We start from the raw sequence: 16,526 nt of genomic DNA, 5'->3' as shown, positions 1-16,526 counted from the left end.
ATCTAATATTGCATTGTTCAGTGATCTCACGAGATTCTTTTAGCCAGACAGAATGATACTTTGATCTGTGTCAGTATTTTGTTTCTAACAAATAGATCCTGATTAGCTATTTAACTGTTCAAATTACAGACACGTATGAGAGTGAAAAAATACATTATGGTATAATGAACATTCAACTCTCTTTCGACTGAAAGACTAAACGTTGTTTCACAGTTGTTCCGTTTTTAGTAAGAAGGTGCAGCATAAAGAAATAAGGGGGAGGGGGGGATGGGTAGAGGGGAATTCCACAAAGATTAACCTTGGCCTAGTGAGTCTAATCCCCCCAGGTATCTTAACATAAATGCAAAAAGGTAGACTCTTCAAAACAAAATTCAGAGTGAAGACAAATTTAGTCACTGTTAAGTTGCTTTCCAGAGATCCTGGCTCTCAACTGAAAACAGAAGGAGACTAGGCAGATTAGCACAATAAGGCTACGTTAATTTTCATGATACAACCTCTCTGCCCCTTCCTCACATACATCTGAGTATGTGCAGATCAAGGCAAAACGTTGCAGAGCAGTAACCGGTGTGGTCAGTGCCAGCTACGTCCACAAGAAAGATGAGCATAGTTGCAAAGTGTTAATTATATCATAGTTCTGGGAAGCATAGCCTAGGATCACCCAGCAAATGGCTAACAGACCCTTAGTAGAAACAGCAGACATGGTATGTACCGAAGCAACATTGCCAGCTCGAACAGCTTCAATTTCATTCGTCAGGTAATGCCAGGAAACCACACTCTTCATGTTTATATGGGATTCATGCCAAAGGGCGAGAACATTCTGAAATTGCTGTTCAATCCTGAAATATAGAAAGACTCCAATTTTAGGTTAGAAAACCTGTTTTACACTGGAATAACATATGAAATGGGGAAAAAAATAGACATTTTAACTTGAGTTCTATATAAATGAATTTTAAAAGAAAATTGTTTCCTTGGCTCTAGCACAAAGGGACTGCTGTTTCTCTACATAAATAAGCAAAAACATTTATATTAAAAGTACTTTACAGCTACATACTTCCTGCTGTTTTCATTTTGTCCCTACCTGTTGGCTGTATCTATTGCTTCTTTGTTTGGTGGAGGAACTGTAAAGCATACAGATGGAACCATGGCTTCATTACCACTCGGACTAATGACTTTCCATTTAGCACGATGCGAGTTGCTTGCTAACACACATTCATCGTCTTTGTAAATAGTTATCTAATATTAACAGAAAAGCAGAATAATTTAATGAGCTAAGCATTACAAAATTCTTCTACAAAGCACTTTTGTAAGTGGTGTCACCAAATAAGCAACAGAACAACAAAAACAACAATGTGCAACACAGGGATTTGCTCTTGTTTACTAGGGTGGAAGACATTCAGAGTCCAGTGTTTTCCAGGAACATGGTAATTAATGGAACTGTAGCTGAATTCTCACGTCTGTAATTGATTTTAGGATATTCAAGGTTCTAACCTCAATTTGTCTATAGTCACAGATGGCTTTAATTGGGATGGATGTTTTGAGTAGACAGTCAGGATTCCTTGGCTTCAGCTGAATTATTGCTTTTGCTCTCCCCACAAGGCCTGCTACTGTGCTCTTATACTGCAAGAGTTGTTCTTTTTCTTCCTAAAAACAGTTAAGAAAAGAACACATCATGAGAAGTGGCCAGAACCCAGTGCTGTTTCTTTGATGCTATTAAGCTTTTCTTCTTCTGATTTTTTTTACTCTTTTTCTTAAAAGTAATGCATTCTACAAGAACAGAAGTATCCTTCTGAAGTCAGTGGTTTCCCACAGCATCTGCTATTGTAAAATTAAATAAACAAATAAGTAAATATTTAAAGAGCATGAAAAGTAGTCATTAAACAAGGACAAATGCAGTTATTTAATTAGAAGTTCTAAAACAAAGTCTTTTTTTTTTATTGCTTCCCTTTAAGGGAGTAATTTTAATGCACAGATTTTAAATCTAACAACAATCCGTACACCTCTTGGTTAACTGTAACTCATATTAACAGGATCCTTGCATTCTTACCATAGATTCCTGGACAAGGTCTTCCAGTCTATGAAGACTGCTGGATCTATCACAACTGTATTTTCTGTATACAGCATCTTTTAAATTCTTTAAATAGTCCATGGCTTCTTTGGCATCATTGAAAAACTAGGATGAGACAAATATTTTGATTATTTTTAAACAACCTGAAAAGTATACAAATAGCTACACTAAAAAATTTTTTAAAGCGGTCTTTTGAAAACTGATTTTTTTTTACAGTAGCTTGAAGTAACTGATGTACCAAATGACAGTATTCATGACCTCACGTCTAAATGTCTGCTTCAAGGAGGCACCCATTGTTACTTCTTGGAACATGAGTTACTTTCTGTGCTATCTATATGCATAACTTATTCAGCAGTTACTGAACATTAGTTAATTATTGCTCCTGCAGAGTAAAGATTTTCTGAAGTGATTCTCACTTCCCTTGGAATTATAATTACTTTTATATATAAAGAACATATAAAGAACAGAACTGAGCAAGCATACTGGAGTACACATTTTGTGAGAGAGGGGAAGTGGGCTACAACACTTGGCAGTTCTGTGTACGCATCTCCACCCCCAAACTAGGGTCTTGGTTAAAGGTGGTTGGGGAGGGAAATTCCTGTGATAATCCTCACCCCCCCTCTGTCCCTGAAACCTCATTTCTCAAACTTAGAATTCTCATTTCTTATCCCTACCAGTAGAAGCTAAAATCTTCCAATTTTGGCTTCTCCTGTGCCCCTGTTTCCAGACCTTTGGCTCTCATCCTTCTCAGTCAAAAGGCATCTCATCCCAACACCATTCCCCTTCTTCAACCACCCATGCCAGAAGACACTATAGGTATTTAAATATTAAAAAAAAAAATAGAAAATGTTTTTCTAAACCAAAAATCCCTTACATCTTTCACATTCATGTATATTATTGAGTACTGCATCATTTGTTGACCATGTAAATGGAATTATAATCAGTAAAGCGATTTGCTGGACATGTCTACTGCCAGGGCATTCTCTGCACTGTTTACTAATAATGCTCTATGTTCCATTCCTATTTGGGTAGAGCAGGAACAACAACCTAGATGTTCTTCCTTGGCCTTCAATAATCAGTCTCTACTCTACATCCTTCACAGAAGCTTTATTCACTGCACTTCGGTATGATACAGAGAGAACTTGACTTCATTTTCAGATTCTATATCCACTTGCAGCTGTGGTACTTGGGAAAAACATCAAGCCAGATTTTCATCTGCTGTAAATGGATATAACTGTAGAAAAGACAATGCAGGTGTGATAACTTATTGTGGGAGTATGCCTCATCTAATAACTGTACACGACAAATTTCAATTTTACAACTACGGTGAGAGAGCAACTAGCATTTTCAACGAAACTCTTTGACTATGATTATAATGCAAGACATTTCACATTTTTATCGATTTACTTTCTTACCTCAAAATATGCAGCATTTTCTCTCAAATGTTGTTCAACACAATGACAGAGCTGTAGAATCCAGCTCCACTGTGTCTGCATTGCAGCTCTATAGGCCTTTTAGGGGGAACAAAGAGATGTTACAAAAGAAAACAAAAATAAAAATATGCACATGTTTAGAATTTAGGAGATATAAAAGTAATGTTGCGTCTAGACCTGACCTCCTCACCCAGGAAAAGTGAGCTGCCACAAAAAAAAAATCCCCATTAGACAGGAGGAAAAAAATAGTCACTATAAGGTAGTCAAACATCAAAAAACTTGCCCAGAGAGGGTGGGGAGTTGCCATCCTTGGAAAGGCCCTGCGCAATCTAACCAGAGCTGACACTGCTTTGAGCAGGGGCTGAACTAGAAGTCCTGATGTTCCCCCAACCAAAACTAGTCTATGATTCTGTGACTCTACTCAAAAGTAGCTGGATTTTTGCCTGGATACAAACCAGATAGTAAAGTGACACTGAATACACAAAAAAAGAAAAACAGGAAGTGCTGCAATATGTGCTTTTGTATAACATTTGTACAGGATTTCTAAAACTGTAACCTTATTAGAATGATGTCTCCTACACTGCCTAGTAGTACTGTCACTAGAGCTGCACTGCAGCAATATTCACCAGCAGAGGGTACTCTTGACATCACAAAAGCAGCCAAAAATCTGCATTTTGGAACTCTATGATTCTCAAACTGAAGTTAAAGGTATTTTTCTGTTGGCTTTAATGACTCTCAGACTGACCCATTAATGCATATAGATTATTCTGCAAAGGTGGCAATAATTCTTTAAAGACGTGCCCACAACATAGTATTATTGCAGACATCATAACCTGCATCTCCATTGCAATGGCCTGGTTTCATAATATATATGTTTAATATATTCATATATTAAGTATATTACGCTGATAAATGCACATTAGTAACAGCATATACTTTTAAAGAATATCATTCCCTACACTACATAAAAAAGTGAGGCAGGACATGGAACGGAAGGAAAGGGGATGGGGAGGGTTCTTCATGATAATTTTTTACTGTTCCTGTTTTTACCACCCACTGCCTGTATTTATTCTTTTCTTGAAAATCTACAGTGAAAGTTATTTGACATTCTCCTTTGTAAACTCATTACGATGCTACAGTAGCTACAATAAATGTTAGGTAAACAGATAACCTGTAATACAGAGCCTGATTCAAGCCTGAAGTAAATCACATCACCTAGTCACGTTCTAACATCCAAACAAATTTTGTAATTTATTGACAAAGAAGCTAGGAAACCAATCCTAAAACTTAGGAAGCAATACTAATAATAAGTGATTGGAAATGCTCTACTGAAACTTCTTCCAATTCAATGGGAGGGAAATCACAAAAGGGCTATTTTGTACCCTCGGTCTGCCAGTGCAATTTGTATCAATAATTATAGAAGTTGTATGCGAGGCCAGAGGCAGAAATGTCTGTACAGACCAACTCTTTAAATTTTAATTTTAGACTTTTGTGGGATTTTTGTCTAAGCAATCTGGACTCCAAAATGTAACAATAATTGTAGAGAAACACTTATACTTTCTGGAAATGGAAAGACAGAGGTACATAAAAGACACTGAAGAGAAAAAAAGGCTCCATTATCCAGAGTCTTGTTGAGTAATTTCCTATGAGTTAGCATTTCCCTTCTTTTCCCTCCAAATCTGAGGCCTATTAAATCATCATTATTTTCTTGTTTGTGTTCTGTGTTTAATAACTTACCTCAATAGTTAGTCTGGCTGGGTGATTTTCAAGAAGCAATTGCTCAGCTATTTCTTGAACTGATTTAATAACTTCTTCTTTTTGATCAAGCTCTCTCATTAATTCCTTTTTTTCAAAGAACATAGAAATATTTTAGAAATCTGTTAAAATATTACAGATGACTTAATTATTCCCTCTGGATTATACTAGCAATACATACTGCATGATATTCCTTTTTTCTTGCTATATTAATGTTTCTGTCACTCCAGTCATACGCAACCTCTTCCTCTTCTTTTTCATTCAGCCATATCAGCTCTCTAGTAGCACGGGACACAAAACTGTGAAGAGTATCTAGGTGCCTTTCCTGATTTCTTGAGGTATTCTTTATTTAGAAAAAAAAAATTGCAAAAATGAGAATTAAAAACCACCCCTTATCAAAGACAATGTACAAAAGTTGAACATCCAAAGAGGTATAATGAACTTACCAACAGTTTTGAATACTGACTCTCCAGTTTGTGCAATTTTTCAGCATAATTGAGTTTAAGAGGGGCAGTCATTTGGATCTGTATTTGGTAGATGAGGTGAAAAAGACAACAAAAAGATTAGACATGTTAAGTTATTCTCACCATTAGATCTCCTGATTTCATGCTGTCATTTAGAGATCAGAAGTAAAAATAAAGTAAGGCTCTGAAACCCACACAGTTCTATAATTCATCCTTACTTTATAGGTCATTCAGTAAAAAAGTAACCAAAGAAATAAAGAACAAGGTGCTTTACCTCACTGATTTTCGCTTCTTTAAGGCTGGATTCAAATTCCTCAATAGCTTTGTGGACATTTTTGTGATTTTCTAAATGGCTTTCAACACTTGGTAAATCTGAACCCCATTCTACTCGATCAAGTTGCACCTTACAAACAAGAAGGAAAAATCAGTGATGATCTACAAGGAATAGAAGAATTAAAAGCAGACTATTTCCATAAAGATTGTTACCTGCATTTCTTCCACCCAGCTTAATAGGTCCTGGACAAATTTCACGTTGACCTCTTCTTCTGTTAAATTCTGATCCACAAAAGCTGATTTCATTAGAGGTTTTCTGATCTGCATCAGTTTGAGCGTTTGCAGAGTCCCACCATCTACTCCTGTCACATAACTTTGAATTAACCGTGGTGGGATGCCTGGTGTATAAGCAGGAGTGATGGCTGGTGTCAGTCTGGAAGTAAGACCTGATGAAAGGCCAGATGTAAAGCTGGAGGAAGTCAAAGTAGGTGTTAAACCTTGGGTCATTGCAGTACTTAATTCAGGGGTTAGGTTTGTTGTAAATCCTGAGTTTAAGCTTTCAGTTATTCCCGATATCATCAGCTTTGTCTGCTCTGTTGTCAGTGCATGCCCCTTGTTGTACACGGAAGAACATTCAGTCCTTATGGCCACCAATTCATCACGAAGTTTTGCAACCCTATAAAAAAAAGCCAAAGAAATAAAAGAAAATCCTTTCAATTAATGCTTATGATAGCATTTTCATGCTGAACTGAGTAACAGTATCAATTCACACAACCTCTTAAAATTTAAGTTGTACCTAACTATTTATACATAAGCACTTACATCAAAAAGTATATGCTATATCAACTTATATATATACAAATGGTAGATGAAAAAATGAGGCAACGACACAGAAAATCAGCACAGTATGGCCTGTAGCATGTACCCTACAGAGTACAAAGAACCATCAGCAAAGGAGAAATCTTACAAGACACTACATGTTGCAGTAGATCCAACATTTACAGTTCACTGCTATGGCAGCTGTTACGTGTTTGATCTCACCCAGTCCAGGATGAACCCTGACAGACTTTGGTGCCACTTTTTCATAAAATGGCATTACACTGATAGTTGTATCTTTCTGCTAAGACTGTACACACTCCCATGAATGAATTAATGTTACCCTACTGATTACCTGGTAAGACACCTACAGCTATCTCACCTCCCTGCAGAAATCTCACCTCCATTTTTAAAATGAAGGTTAGTGAATTCTAAAACCATTTTAGCTGTAACACATGCTACATTTTTTACACTCAGATATCTAGTAAACCTCATACATTTAAGTCACATTCTGGTGAACGACTTCATTTTCACAGATGAGTACAAACAGCTCCTCCTATCTTCAATAAATTTTGGGGTCACTGTACCCACTGACAATCTTTATTTGGGTGCCCAGTGACAGACTGAGAAATTTATTCCTAGACATAAAGATTTGAAAGTGTTGTCCATAATGGGTATCCATATTTGGGACACATTTATTCATATAAATGAACGCTCTAAAATACCTCTGCACAAGCTGGTCTGCCTGATAGTATTTTCCATCGATAAGAATTTGGGCATCGATCACTTGCTGGCGGAGAAGGTTCTCAGATTCAAGGAGATACCCAGCTATCTCTGCTTCATTTTGGAACTGGAGCCCTGACTCTAATCGCTTGGCATCCTGAATAAATAAAAGAAAGCCATTAAAACCTGCAGATAAACCGAAGAGAAATGAACTGTAAGAAATACTAACCTTTCTGTAAATTTTTTTTCTAATCTTAAAACAATTGTAAAGGATTTTATCTAACAACTGGCAAAAAAAATCTAACAGAACTCATTCTTGGCAATTTTTGGTGTTTTCTTCAGGAAATAGTAAACTAAATGAAACAGTACAACAAAAATGAAAATATCAGATGTTAAGTATGCATTCAAAAATCTTAAAGAATATTTTTCTTGAAGTAGCCACTCCACTGCAGTAAGCTCATGAACACAGCCCAGTAAAGTATCACCGACGGACTTACAGACTGCAGAGCATTCCGGGCAAGTATCAGTTTGTCCTCACAGTTCAGGCTGTCCCGCTGAATTCTGTTTGCGATCTGCTGCAGCATTTCCAACCTGGGTGACACCAGAGCATTTTGGAAGAATAAACAAACATTAATGCTATTTACTATACATGTATGACTAAAAAAGAAGGAAAAGAAAAAAAAGAAAAAAAAATCATCTTTCACAAAACAATATATATGCCAAGTTACCTAGTTCCATTTAACGTGCCATTACCAAAGCTTATACAAGATTTGACCAGTGTGGGACCACAATTAACAGAAAGGAAATTCTCATTAGAGTCAGTGCTGGTTCGAGCACTAGTACTGTTGCTAAACAGTGAATCACTGCTATGATAGCTGTAACTACTGCTATTCATTTTCACATCCAGAGCACTTGTCCTTTTGGCTGTTCACATTTGCTGAAAAATGAAAAAGATAAAACTCCGACAAAATGTACAGCTTCTAGGGATGAAATTTCACTACTGGCTTTTGGAACACCTAGCACGCCTTCTTTAAATAGGCTTCAGTATGTATATTCAAAACCCAGCAATTAATATTCTACCAGCTCTACAAAGGGTTTTGCCTGGGGCTAGGTACGCTAGCTTGCTTTGGCTTCCCTACCTCTCATTAAAGCTTTGCAAGTACGGACTAGGCAGCAGCATTAGGGCGTTTCTAGGAAACAGATGCGCCAAATATTTTACTTAAGTGTCACTAAACGTCTATAAGCCATACAAGAAAAATACTCATTTAAAGAAATATTTAGTGTTTCTCAGACTTGTAAATGAAGAGTTTCAAAAACGACTGAGGTTAGAACTTCACCCTCTGCTGTATTATATGAACTTCATGTTGGGTTGACTCTTTTTCTTTCAAATGGAACAACAGAATAAAAAACTGCAGTAATATCATGGTTAATCAGCTATTAACAAGTTAATTTTAGACACCTGTACACCATCCAACCCACCATCATTATTCTACTGTCCAAATACACCTCTGCTTAACTGCCCTGTTCCACTAATCTGTCCTCCTGCAAATTTCCCTTTAACTTCTTCCACACCATAACTATTTTGACCATAAAACAAATAAGAAAGATCCAATTATGGCCCTTAGGTTTATATTTTAGTTCAGAGTTTTGTGTTTGGATGATTTTTTCAGTATTTCAGCTCTTGCTTTTAGCACTCCCTGAAAACCACACCCACACCATAAGATGACTTTGTTTAAGCATAAGAGCACAGCAAAGGCATAGACACACTCTTGAGGTAATTTTGAACTCTGCTAGTTTTGAAAATAGGAGCTCAGTTTGGTGCTCTCCTCACTGACATCATGTTAATTGGGATCTCAAACACCAACCTGGCCACACATTGCCTGCCTGTGTTGATACTTTCAGGCTTGGAGGCAAAGTTTTAGTTATTCACCAAAGTTCATTATTAACCCAGGTGTCATTCTTGCCATAACCAAATTCCATCCCAGGAGCTGTACCAAAATAACACCACCATGTATCAGGCACACTGCTAAGTAATATGACAAACAGATGGAACAAGTTCTTGTTTCCAGATCAAACAATAATTTTAACTTAATCACTAAACCAGAATCACTTAATCAACTTCTATTTCTTTTTGTAGTGACCACCACATGCAGTGACTATCACTACATGATCTGCTACTTTAAAAGTATTTACTGACCCTGAAATACAGGAGTTTGCATTTATTTATGTCTATTTGTGCTCAGTCCATATGAATAAAAAATAAATAAATAAACTAATATCATTTATACACTTTCTCAATAAAGAGTTCAGCTTTCTGCAAGTATTAATAGAACTCCTTCTGGTGAAGGCAAGCACTAACTCTGCCTTTGGCATGCTAGGACAGATTCATCTACAAGGTCTAGCAGACTATTTCTTCCACTGCTTTCTGATGTTCTGCTTTGCCTGGCGGGGACAACTTTGCATTCCTGTACAGGAGTTTCTTTTGCAGCAGCTACCACAAGGATGCTGTGAATCAGCACCTCCCAGTGATTCAGCCATTTTAGCCATGTTCTTGCTTTTGTAAGCATCACTGATATTTAATTTTTAACTCCACCTGCCTTTGGGATCTTCTCTCATAAAAATCTGTCTTTCTGTAGATTTCCTATACAGTGGTCTGGATATTTGCAGCTAATTTCAGGCACCTGAACCAGGGAGCGTAATCACTCTATCTTCATTTGAAGGTCATTGCCAAGATTCTTTAGAAAGTGATCCAGACCTTGGCTGTTTCATTTGGATGCTTGAAGTGAAGTAGAATGAATCCAAGCTCTGTCATCTATACTTATCTTGCAGGTAGAAGTCCAAAGTATTATTCAATTAAATCAATTTATCAAATAAAAGGGGGTTTTTTGAGTTATATGAAAGGATAGCCGCTGTTTCTGCCACAGACCTTGAAGAGGAATCAATAAAAAGCAGAAGCAGTCTTAGGCTGCATCAAGATTTTAAATATGCTCAATATGTAAAAAAATCACAGCTATTAGTGATGTACAAAACATTGTGTCACGCACACTACTACCCATGAAAGACCACTATGTGCTTTGCATGTCTAAATACTTCGTGTGCTCTTGAGTACAACCAACTTTTAAACAGCCCCAGAACAGGACTTTAGCCACCGTGCTATGCATGAAGTGAAATGTACACTTCATGTAAAGGATGAGGCTGTTGCTCATCTGGAATAGAGTCCAAGTAAGACAGTGAAGTGACATAAACCTGGCTCTGACCATTTGCACAAGGGAGGATGTTATATTTATGTTCAAGCGCTCTGATGATCTGAGGCACAGATACCATTCATTATGACCTTCTCAGGTAACTCACGTAATTTCCTTGTGGACCTGCTTCTAAAAAGCAGATAAAGATCTTCAATTCTGAATAAAGACAGAATTATTCAATCTAGAAAAATAATGTAGATTTTATCATGGATGAAGACATTCACAGTTTTCAGTGTGAGGTAAAAGAGCAGAAAAATATTAACCAAGCCTGCCAAACATTCACCAGAATACCTTTCCACTTCAGGCCGAAGGGTCTTCTCTCTTTCCAGCATGGCAATAATAAGCTTTCCCCATTCTTTCTCTATATCATTTGGATGATAGCCTTGAGGAAGTTTGATGCGTCCAAATTCTATCCAGACCTTTAAAATTCATACATATTTGTTATCACAAGCCACAGAAATGGAACTTTCATACATAATAATATATGTTAAAACTTACCTCTAGCAGTTTATATAGACGTTTAATTTTTGATTTATCTATCTCCTTTGGTGGAATTTCTGTTTCTTTAAACTGCAAATATTGATTATAAAGTGCCTACAGAAACATAAAAATCATCGTCAACTTTTCCTTACAGTGAATATAATCCTACTCCCTGACCCCTCTTCTAATATTCTTCAGAAGCTTACATTCTTACATGGCTTTACTTAAGTTCTGTGAAAAATGATCAGCGATGCGCTAAAAAATTTGCTTTTGATTGTTCATATGCTAGCAACATATTTCTTGTACTTTGAAAACATTTATGGAGTAGACTTTCAAGTGAGCTTCAACCTGGCATCTTTTCTCAGCATGAAAACAACTGCCCCACTATTACTGTGGGGCGGTGTGACAGTGTGCGACAGTGATGGAATTTACATAAAGCATGCTCTATTTCTGCATATCTGCCTCGTCCAAAAGAGCCTTCAAGGAACAGGTGATATCATTCTTCCACTATCTAAAGAATTAAATCCAGCTTACAAAAACATATATGGAGCTCTAAAAGAGTGTTATAGAATCTATATACAGACCTGGCTTATCCCATCTCTAACATTTAAAACATTGCATGCCAGAAACTCTGCAAAGATCACCTAAACTTTAAAACCACTTAATGAAAACCTATATTACTATGATGATATTGTTCTACTGCTCATTTCATTGTCTAAATCAACAAGCACTTCATTTGTTCAAGGATGCTTTGAGTAAGTAAGATAAAGCTTCACTCCAATAAGGAGTTTAAGATGCTGCATCTCACCTTCAGTTCCACAGGGTTGTTGGGAAATGTTCTGTCAGACATTATTGTAACATGGTGCCTGATCCACTGCATGAGGTAGTTTACCATATTCTGGTATTCAACCCATTTGACTTCAACATCCTACCAAAGGACAATACAGATTATAGATCAAAAGAAAATCATCCAAGAGCACCATTTTTGCTTTATCTTTGAAATCTGAGGTCCTCACCCACATTTAAAAAAAAGAAAAAGAAAAAAAAGAAAAAAAAGGAAAAAAAAGAGAAAGATTTCTAAACCTTACAATTCCCAAACATTATTTACTTGCTCATTAAAACTCACTTAAAGTATCCAAATACATCATGCATCATGCAATCTATTCAGTTTTGGTCCCAAATATTTCCACTGAAAACAGAATTTTCTAGTTTAATAAAGTTCAGATTGATAAGAACCAGAGAAGCACAATCCATAGGTCTAACTAGATGACTGAAAAGTAAGAACTTTGACTCTATCTCCTTCTCTGACTCCAGGTATATGGTTGTCAACTAAGCTCTTTGCATGAATATTTTTATGTCCAAAATGTCTGAAACACTAAACAGTTGCTAAGCCTTCAAAATCATGAAATCACATCAAAGAAAAGACTTGAATGGTGTTATTGACTAAAATTAGCACTGACAGTAATAATATGACAACAGCCTAAGGAAGGCCCAGCTAACATTCTGGATTTGAAATCAAGAATCATTATCATGAAGCTCACGCTCCGCACAACTGTTTTTCTCCTACTTACATTTGCACTGATGCCTTCACCACTTTCTGGTACTTTGGGAAATGCATCATAAAGTGATGATACATAAGTTATTACTGACTTCTCATCAGGTGAGGAAACATCAACATCTAAGAAGAGCAAGACAGAACAACACTTTAACACATAGTTGTAAGAATGCCCACAAATATGCTACAACCTGCAGACAATTTGGATTTTATTTCAATGTTAGGATTTTTTTTTTTTCTCTCTCTCAGCAAAGCCCTTCGCAGCTGTCTTACCTTCAGGATCCAGAAGTCTGGCGACACCAAGTTTTTCTGCTACAAAAAAAGCATGTTCTAAATTTGCAAGGTTGCTTTGAACAGCAACGGTATTCATGTCTATCAGGTCCGGCCTGTCAAACAAAAACAGTAATACTTGATTACAACTCCTTACCAATTTTAAATTATTACTGTTTTAATAACTAAACCCAAGAACATGGAAGGATATGGCAACACTCTGACATAAGATTTCATTAAAAACATGTGAACAAGCTGAGGTCAGTTTTAAGCGAGAAGTACAAGAAGCAGGCAACTAAGACACTGGTAGTTCTTCATCTACCAGGTAAAGTTTCTAGCCACCCTTTTTTTACATATATCTGTTATTTATTTCTATACACTGTTGTTATATTATCTCCCCTTATCATTATATTATGTCTGCTTGCTCTGAGGAGGATCACTTCTTTCTTAGACCTCGTCTGCAAGGGGAAGTTAATTCCTACTGCATTTACGAGTTTTTAGTCATTCTGCATCAAACTCTTCAGTGCCTGTTTTTGGTCAGAATTCATAGAGAAACAAGCTCAGTCACAGTAACTTGCTTTAACCTGCAATACAGATATTCTTTTGGACTTTAAAAAAGTCCTGTTCAAACAGCATTGAAGTCCTGCCTTCAGATGAACATTCCTGCCAGTTGTCTTGCAGACAACCCTCACCCCCCTTCAATTATATCTTCACACATTCTTCCTTCTGAACTCCACTGCCAGCCACAACACTCTTCTTTTAATGGAATACTCTTCTTAAGCAAATCTTACCTATAAATATTTTTAAGGCCCATAAATATGTACCAACATCACTAAATCAATGTTTTAAATTAACGCAAAACTTCAAAATTAACACTGTCCTTTAGGTTTGCTATGTAGTGCTTGGCTTTTAGATCCTGCAGTTCTCAGCACAGACTGCATTAGTGTCTGCCTTCTGCAGTACCAGGAATCCTGTTAGCCAAAGCAAGTGAAAGGAAGAAGGGATTTTCAAAAGATGCGAAGCAGCATATAACCCTACTTAAGTCAACTAGAGTCACAAGGGTCTAGGTACTGAAAAACAGATCCACACTGAAAAAAAAAAAGGAATAGAAAAAAAATCCCACACTGCATAAGCTTTAGCGAACAATGCAATCTTAAAATTTTCTCATTTTTACATTTGTAGAGAGAAACTATTTTTTTTAAAGTTTTACCTAGCAGAAGTTTTAAATAATTGCAACAGAAAGAGAGTACAGTAAAACTTTTACAAGTATCACATTTTTCAAATGTGATAACATATCTTTTCACTTGTCAACACCCAAATTCCATTGATCCCTAAGTATTAACAACTTTGGAAAATTAATTGCAAGCTTGTCTTTGAATGAACTGTAAGGGCACTGTAAATAAAAATATATTTCTTTTCAGCCATTTAGAATCAAATTGCTTCCCTTGTGCTTTTTAGAAGACAGGTCTACAAGACAAATAATAAAATTGCATGTATTCTTTTTTGAAAGAACACTTAATTAGCAAGGTAACTTAAGCAGTGTAAAAAGAAATGTAATCCCTTATATCAGTGGGAGTTTCCACTTTCAACATACTTAGTGGAAGCATGATCAAGCTCATGCCACTATTCTTTGAATTTCAATACAATGAAAGCAATATCGTCTGTCACTCTTAGTTGTACAAAGAGTCCATGAAAAACAAAAGACATTACTGGAAAAGGAAATCAAACACTCCAATCTCCTGTTTCAGTCACATTAATAGAGACGGTATGAATAATAAAGATTATTCATACCTTTCACAACATAGGTTTGATGAGAGAAGCAGTTTTCTGTAAATGTACACTGCTGGTTTGGTTTTTTTTTTCACTCTGCTTTCTTTGCAATTGTTTCACGCTTGGTAAAAATGGACAAAAAATCATATATGATGCCTGTTCAGTTGCCAACTTTCAGAACAAGAAAGGACAAGTTGTTATAAATGCCTTGTCTATTCCCAAAAAACAAGCTGCAAGCTGCAAAGACATTGACGCTATAATCTCCTTAGAATAAAGCTTTCAATTAGATGAATAAGAGGTAAGGTTTCTCTCACAGCAATACAGGTAAAAATCTATAAAAACAACTGCTGTTGCACGCACACTTCCTTTCACACAGCTGCTGCGACTCCAACCCCACACTTCATGGAAGAGCACTCGGTGGGATGCCGCACATTTTGAATATACTTTCCCATCTCTGAAAGTCTGAGCAGGGTTATTCCAGTTCCCCTTTCAGAACAACAGAAATCTGCAATGAATACCACTGTTTCCAATTAGTTCTATACTTAACACATATCAGACTGACCTGTATTAACTAGTCTATATTTATCTGAAGTCTTCATCTACCAGAAAAGACTACAGAAGACAGTGTCTGTCTCTGTGCCACTGGTGTCTGCCTTTGACTTTCTGAAGCAGAAACAGGGCACCCTGGCTGACTGAAAACAAGCCCATTGAGGGCTTATAAAAGAAAGATGTTGTGACTGAAATGTCAAAGCACCTGGTAGTGGCCAGAGAAAGTGCACACTGCGAGGCGAATGGGGTCTCCATCCCCCGCAGGTCACCCCTTCCCCTTTCACAAGAACCATGGGGAGAGGTCGCAAAGCCACCGAAAAGGAAGTTTGCCTCCCACATCTCAGAAAAAAGACTTTGTATTAGTCTCAGAGAATACCTCCCAAAACCATGGCCAACAACAACAATTGCCACATTGTTCATTTTAGAGTGTTTCTTTACAGATTTTAAATGCCAAAATGGTTTTGTCTCCTGTAAGCCCACAAAGGTATCTGCCCACCAGCATAATACATGTGAATTTGCATTTGAGCATGCTCACACCATTTCCATTCTGTGATTACTGAGAATCATCTTTCTCTGAAGAGTCAAAAGAATTCAACATTACTTGAGCACAGGCTGTGCACTGCGAGTCCTGAGCTCTGTAGGGCTGTATTATAAAGCTCCACACATATTTTCCAATGTCTTTAATATTTCATTCCTCAGATGAATTCTGAAATACTGCTCATTGGTTAAATTGCAGTTATGTTGAGTATACTTCTAATACATACTTATTTGTCTTAATTGACATAAACACTAGATTTAAAAGCATTATCCACCCTGGCAAACATCTTCATTTTTAAAGCTAGAAAACACACAAAATTTTTGAAGGTGACTCTTACTGGCCATTAATATATTTCATACTAATTTGCATAGCACAATTAAGTGGTTTTAAACATCATCAAGAACAAATTAAATTAAGTGCACTTCAAGTGAAAGCTGATGACTCTACCTTCTATTTAATATTGTGAGTCACCTCTGAGTAGATTTTCCGGCACGCTGGGCCCCTGCGGTGGAGCAAGGCGCACAAACCACCCAAACGCCAGGAGAGCGGCAACATCCCACGCCAAGGGGAGGCTGCTGCTACAGCCACAC

The 16,526-nt window shown here is 36.9% G+C and overlaps 1 protein-coding gene across 1 annotated transcript in view; it reads right to left on the bottom strand.

Annotated features, from left to right (window-relative positions):
• DST (dystonin) overlaps positions 1-16,526 on the bottom strand; it is a 314,972-nt gene that overhangs the window by 142,216 nt on the left and 156,230 nt on the right. Inside the window, exons 11-27 of the mRNA XM_067294163.1 lie at positions 13,083-13,195; positions 12,826-12,932; positions 12,063-12,182; positions 11,273-11,368; positions 11,066-11,193; positions 8,027-8,120; positions 7,532-7,686; positions 6,204-6,666; positions 5,992-6,120; positions 5,700-5,777; positions 5,435-5,596; positions 5,236-5,340; positions 3,481-3,576; positions 2,045-2,170; positions 1,489-1,641; positions 1,079-1,233; positions 710-836 (exon numbers count right to left, since the gene is read on the bottom strand). Coding sequence (XP_067150264.1) covers positions 710-836; positions 1,079-1,233; positions 1,489-1,641; positions 2,045-2,170; positions 3,481-3,576; positions 5,236-5,340; positions 5,435-5,596; positions 5,700-5,777; positions 5,992-6,120; positions 6,204-6,666; positions 7,532-7,686; positions 8,027-8,120; positions 11,066-11,193; positions 11,273-11,368; positions 12,063-12,182; positions 12,826-12,932; positions 13,083-13,195 — 2,407 coding nt within the window. The remainder of the gene's footprint in view (positions 1-709; positions 837-1,078; positions 1,234-1,488; positions 1,642-2,044; positions 2,171-3,480; positions 3,577-5,235; positions 5,341-5,434; positions 5,597-5,699; positions 5,778-5,991; positions 6,121-6,203; positions 6,667-7,531; positions 7,687-8,026; positions 8,121-11,065; positions 11,194-11,272; positions 11,369-12,062; positions 12,183-12,825; positions 12,933-13,082; positions 13,196-16,526) is intronic.

The sequence above is a fragment of the Apteryx mantelli genome, chromosome 3 (genome assembly GCF_036417845.1).
Source record: "Apteryx mantelli isolate bAptMan1 chromosome 3, bAptMan1.hap1, whole genome shotgun sequence".
Lineage (NCBI taxonomy): Eukaryota > Metazoa > Chordata > Aves > Apterygiformes > Apterygidae > Apteryx > Apteryx mantelli.
Note: the sequence above shows the minus strand (reverse complement) of the source record. Positions and strands in the feature narration are given on the sequence as shown.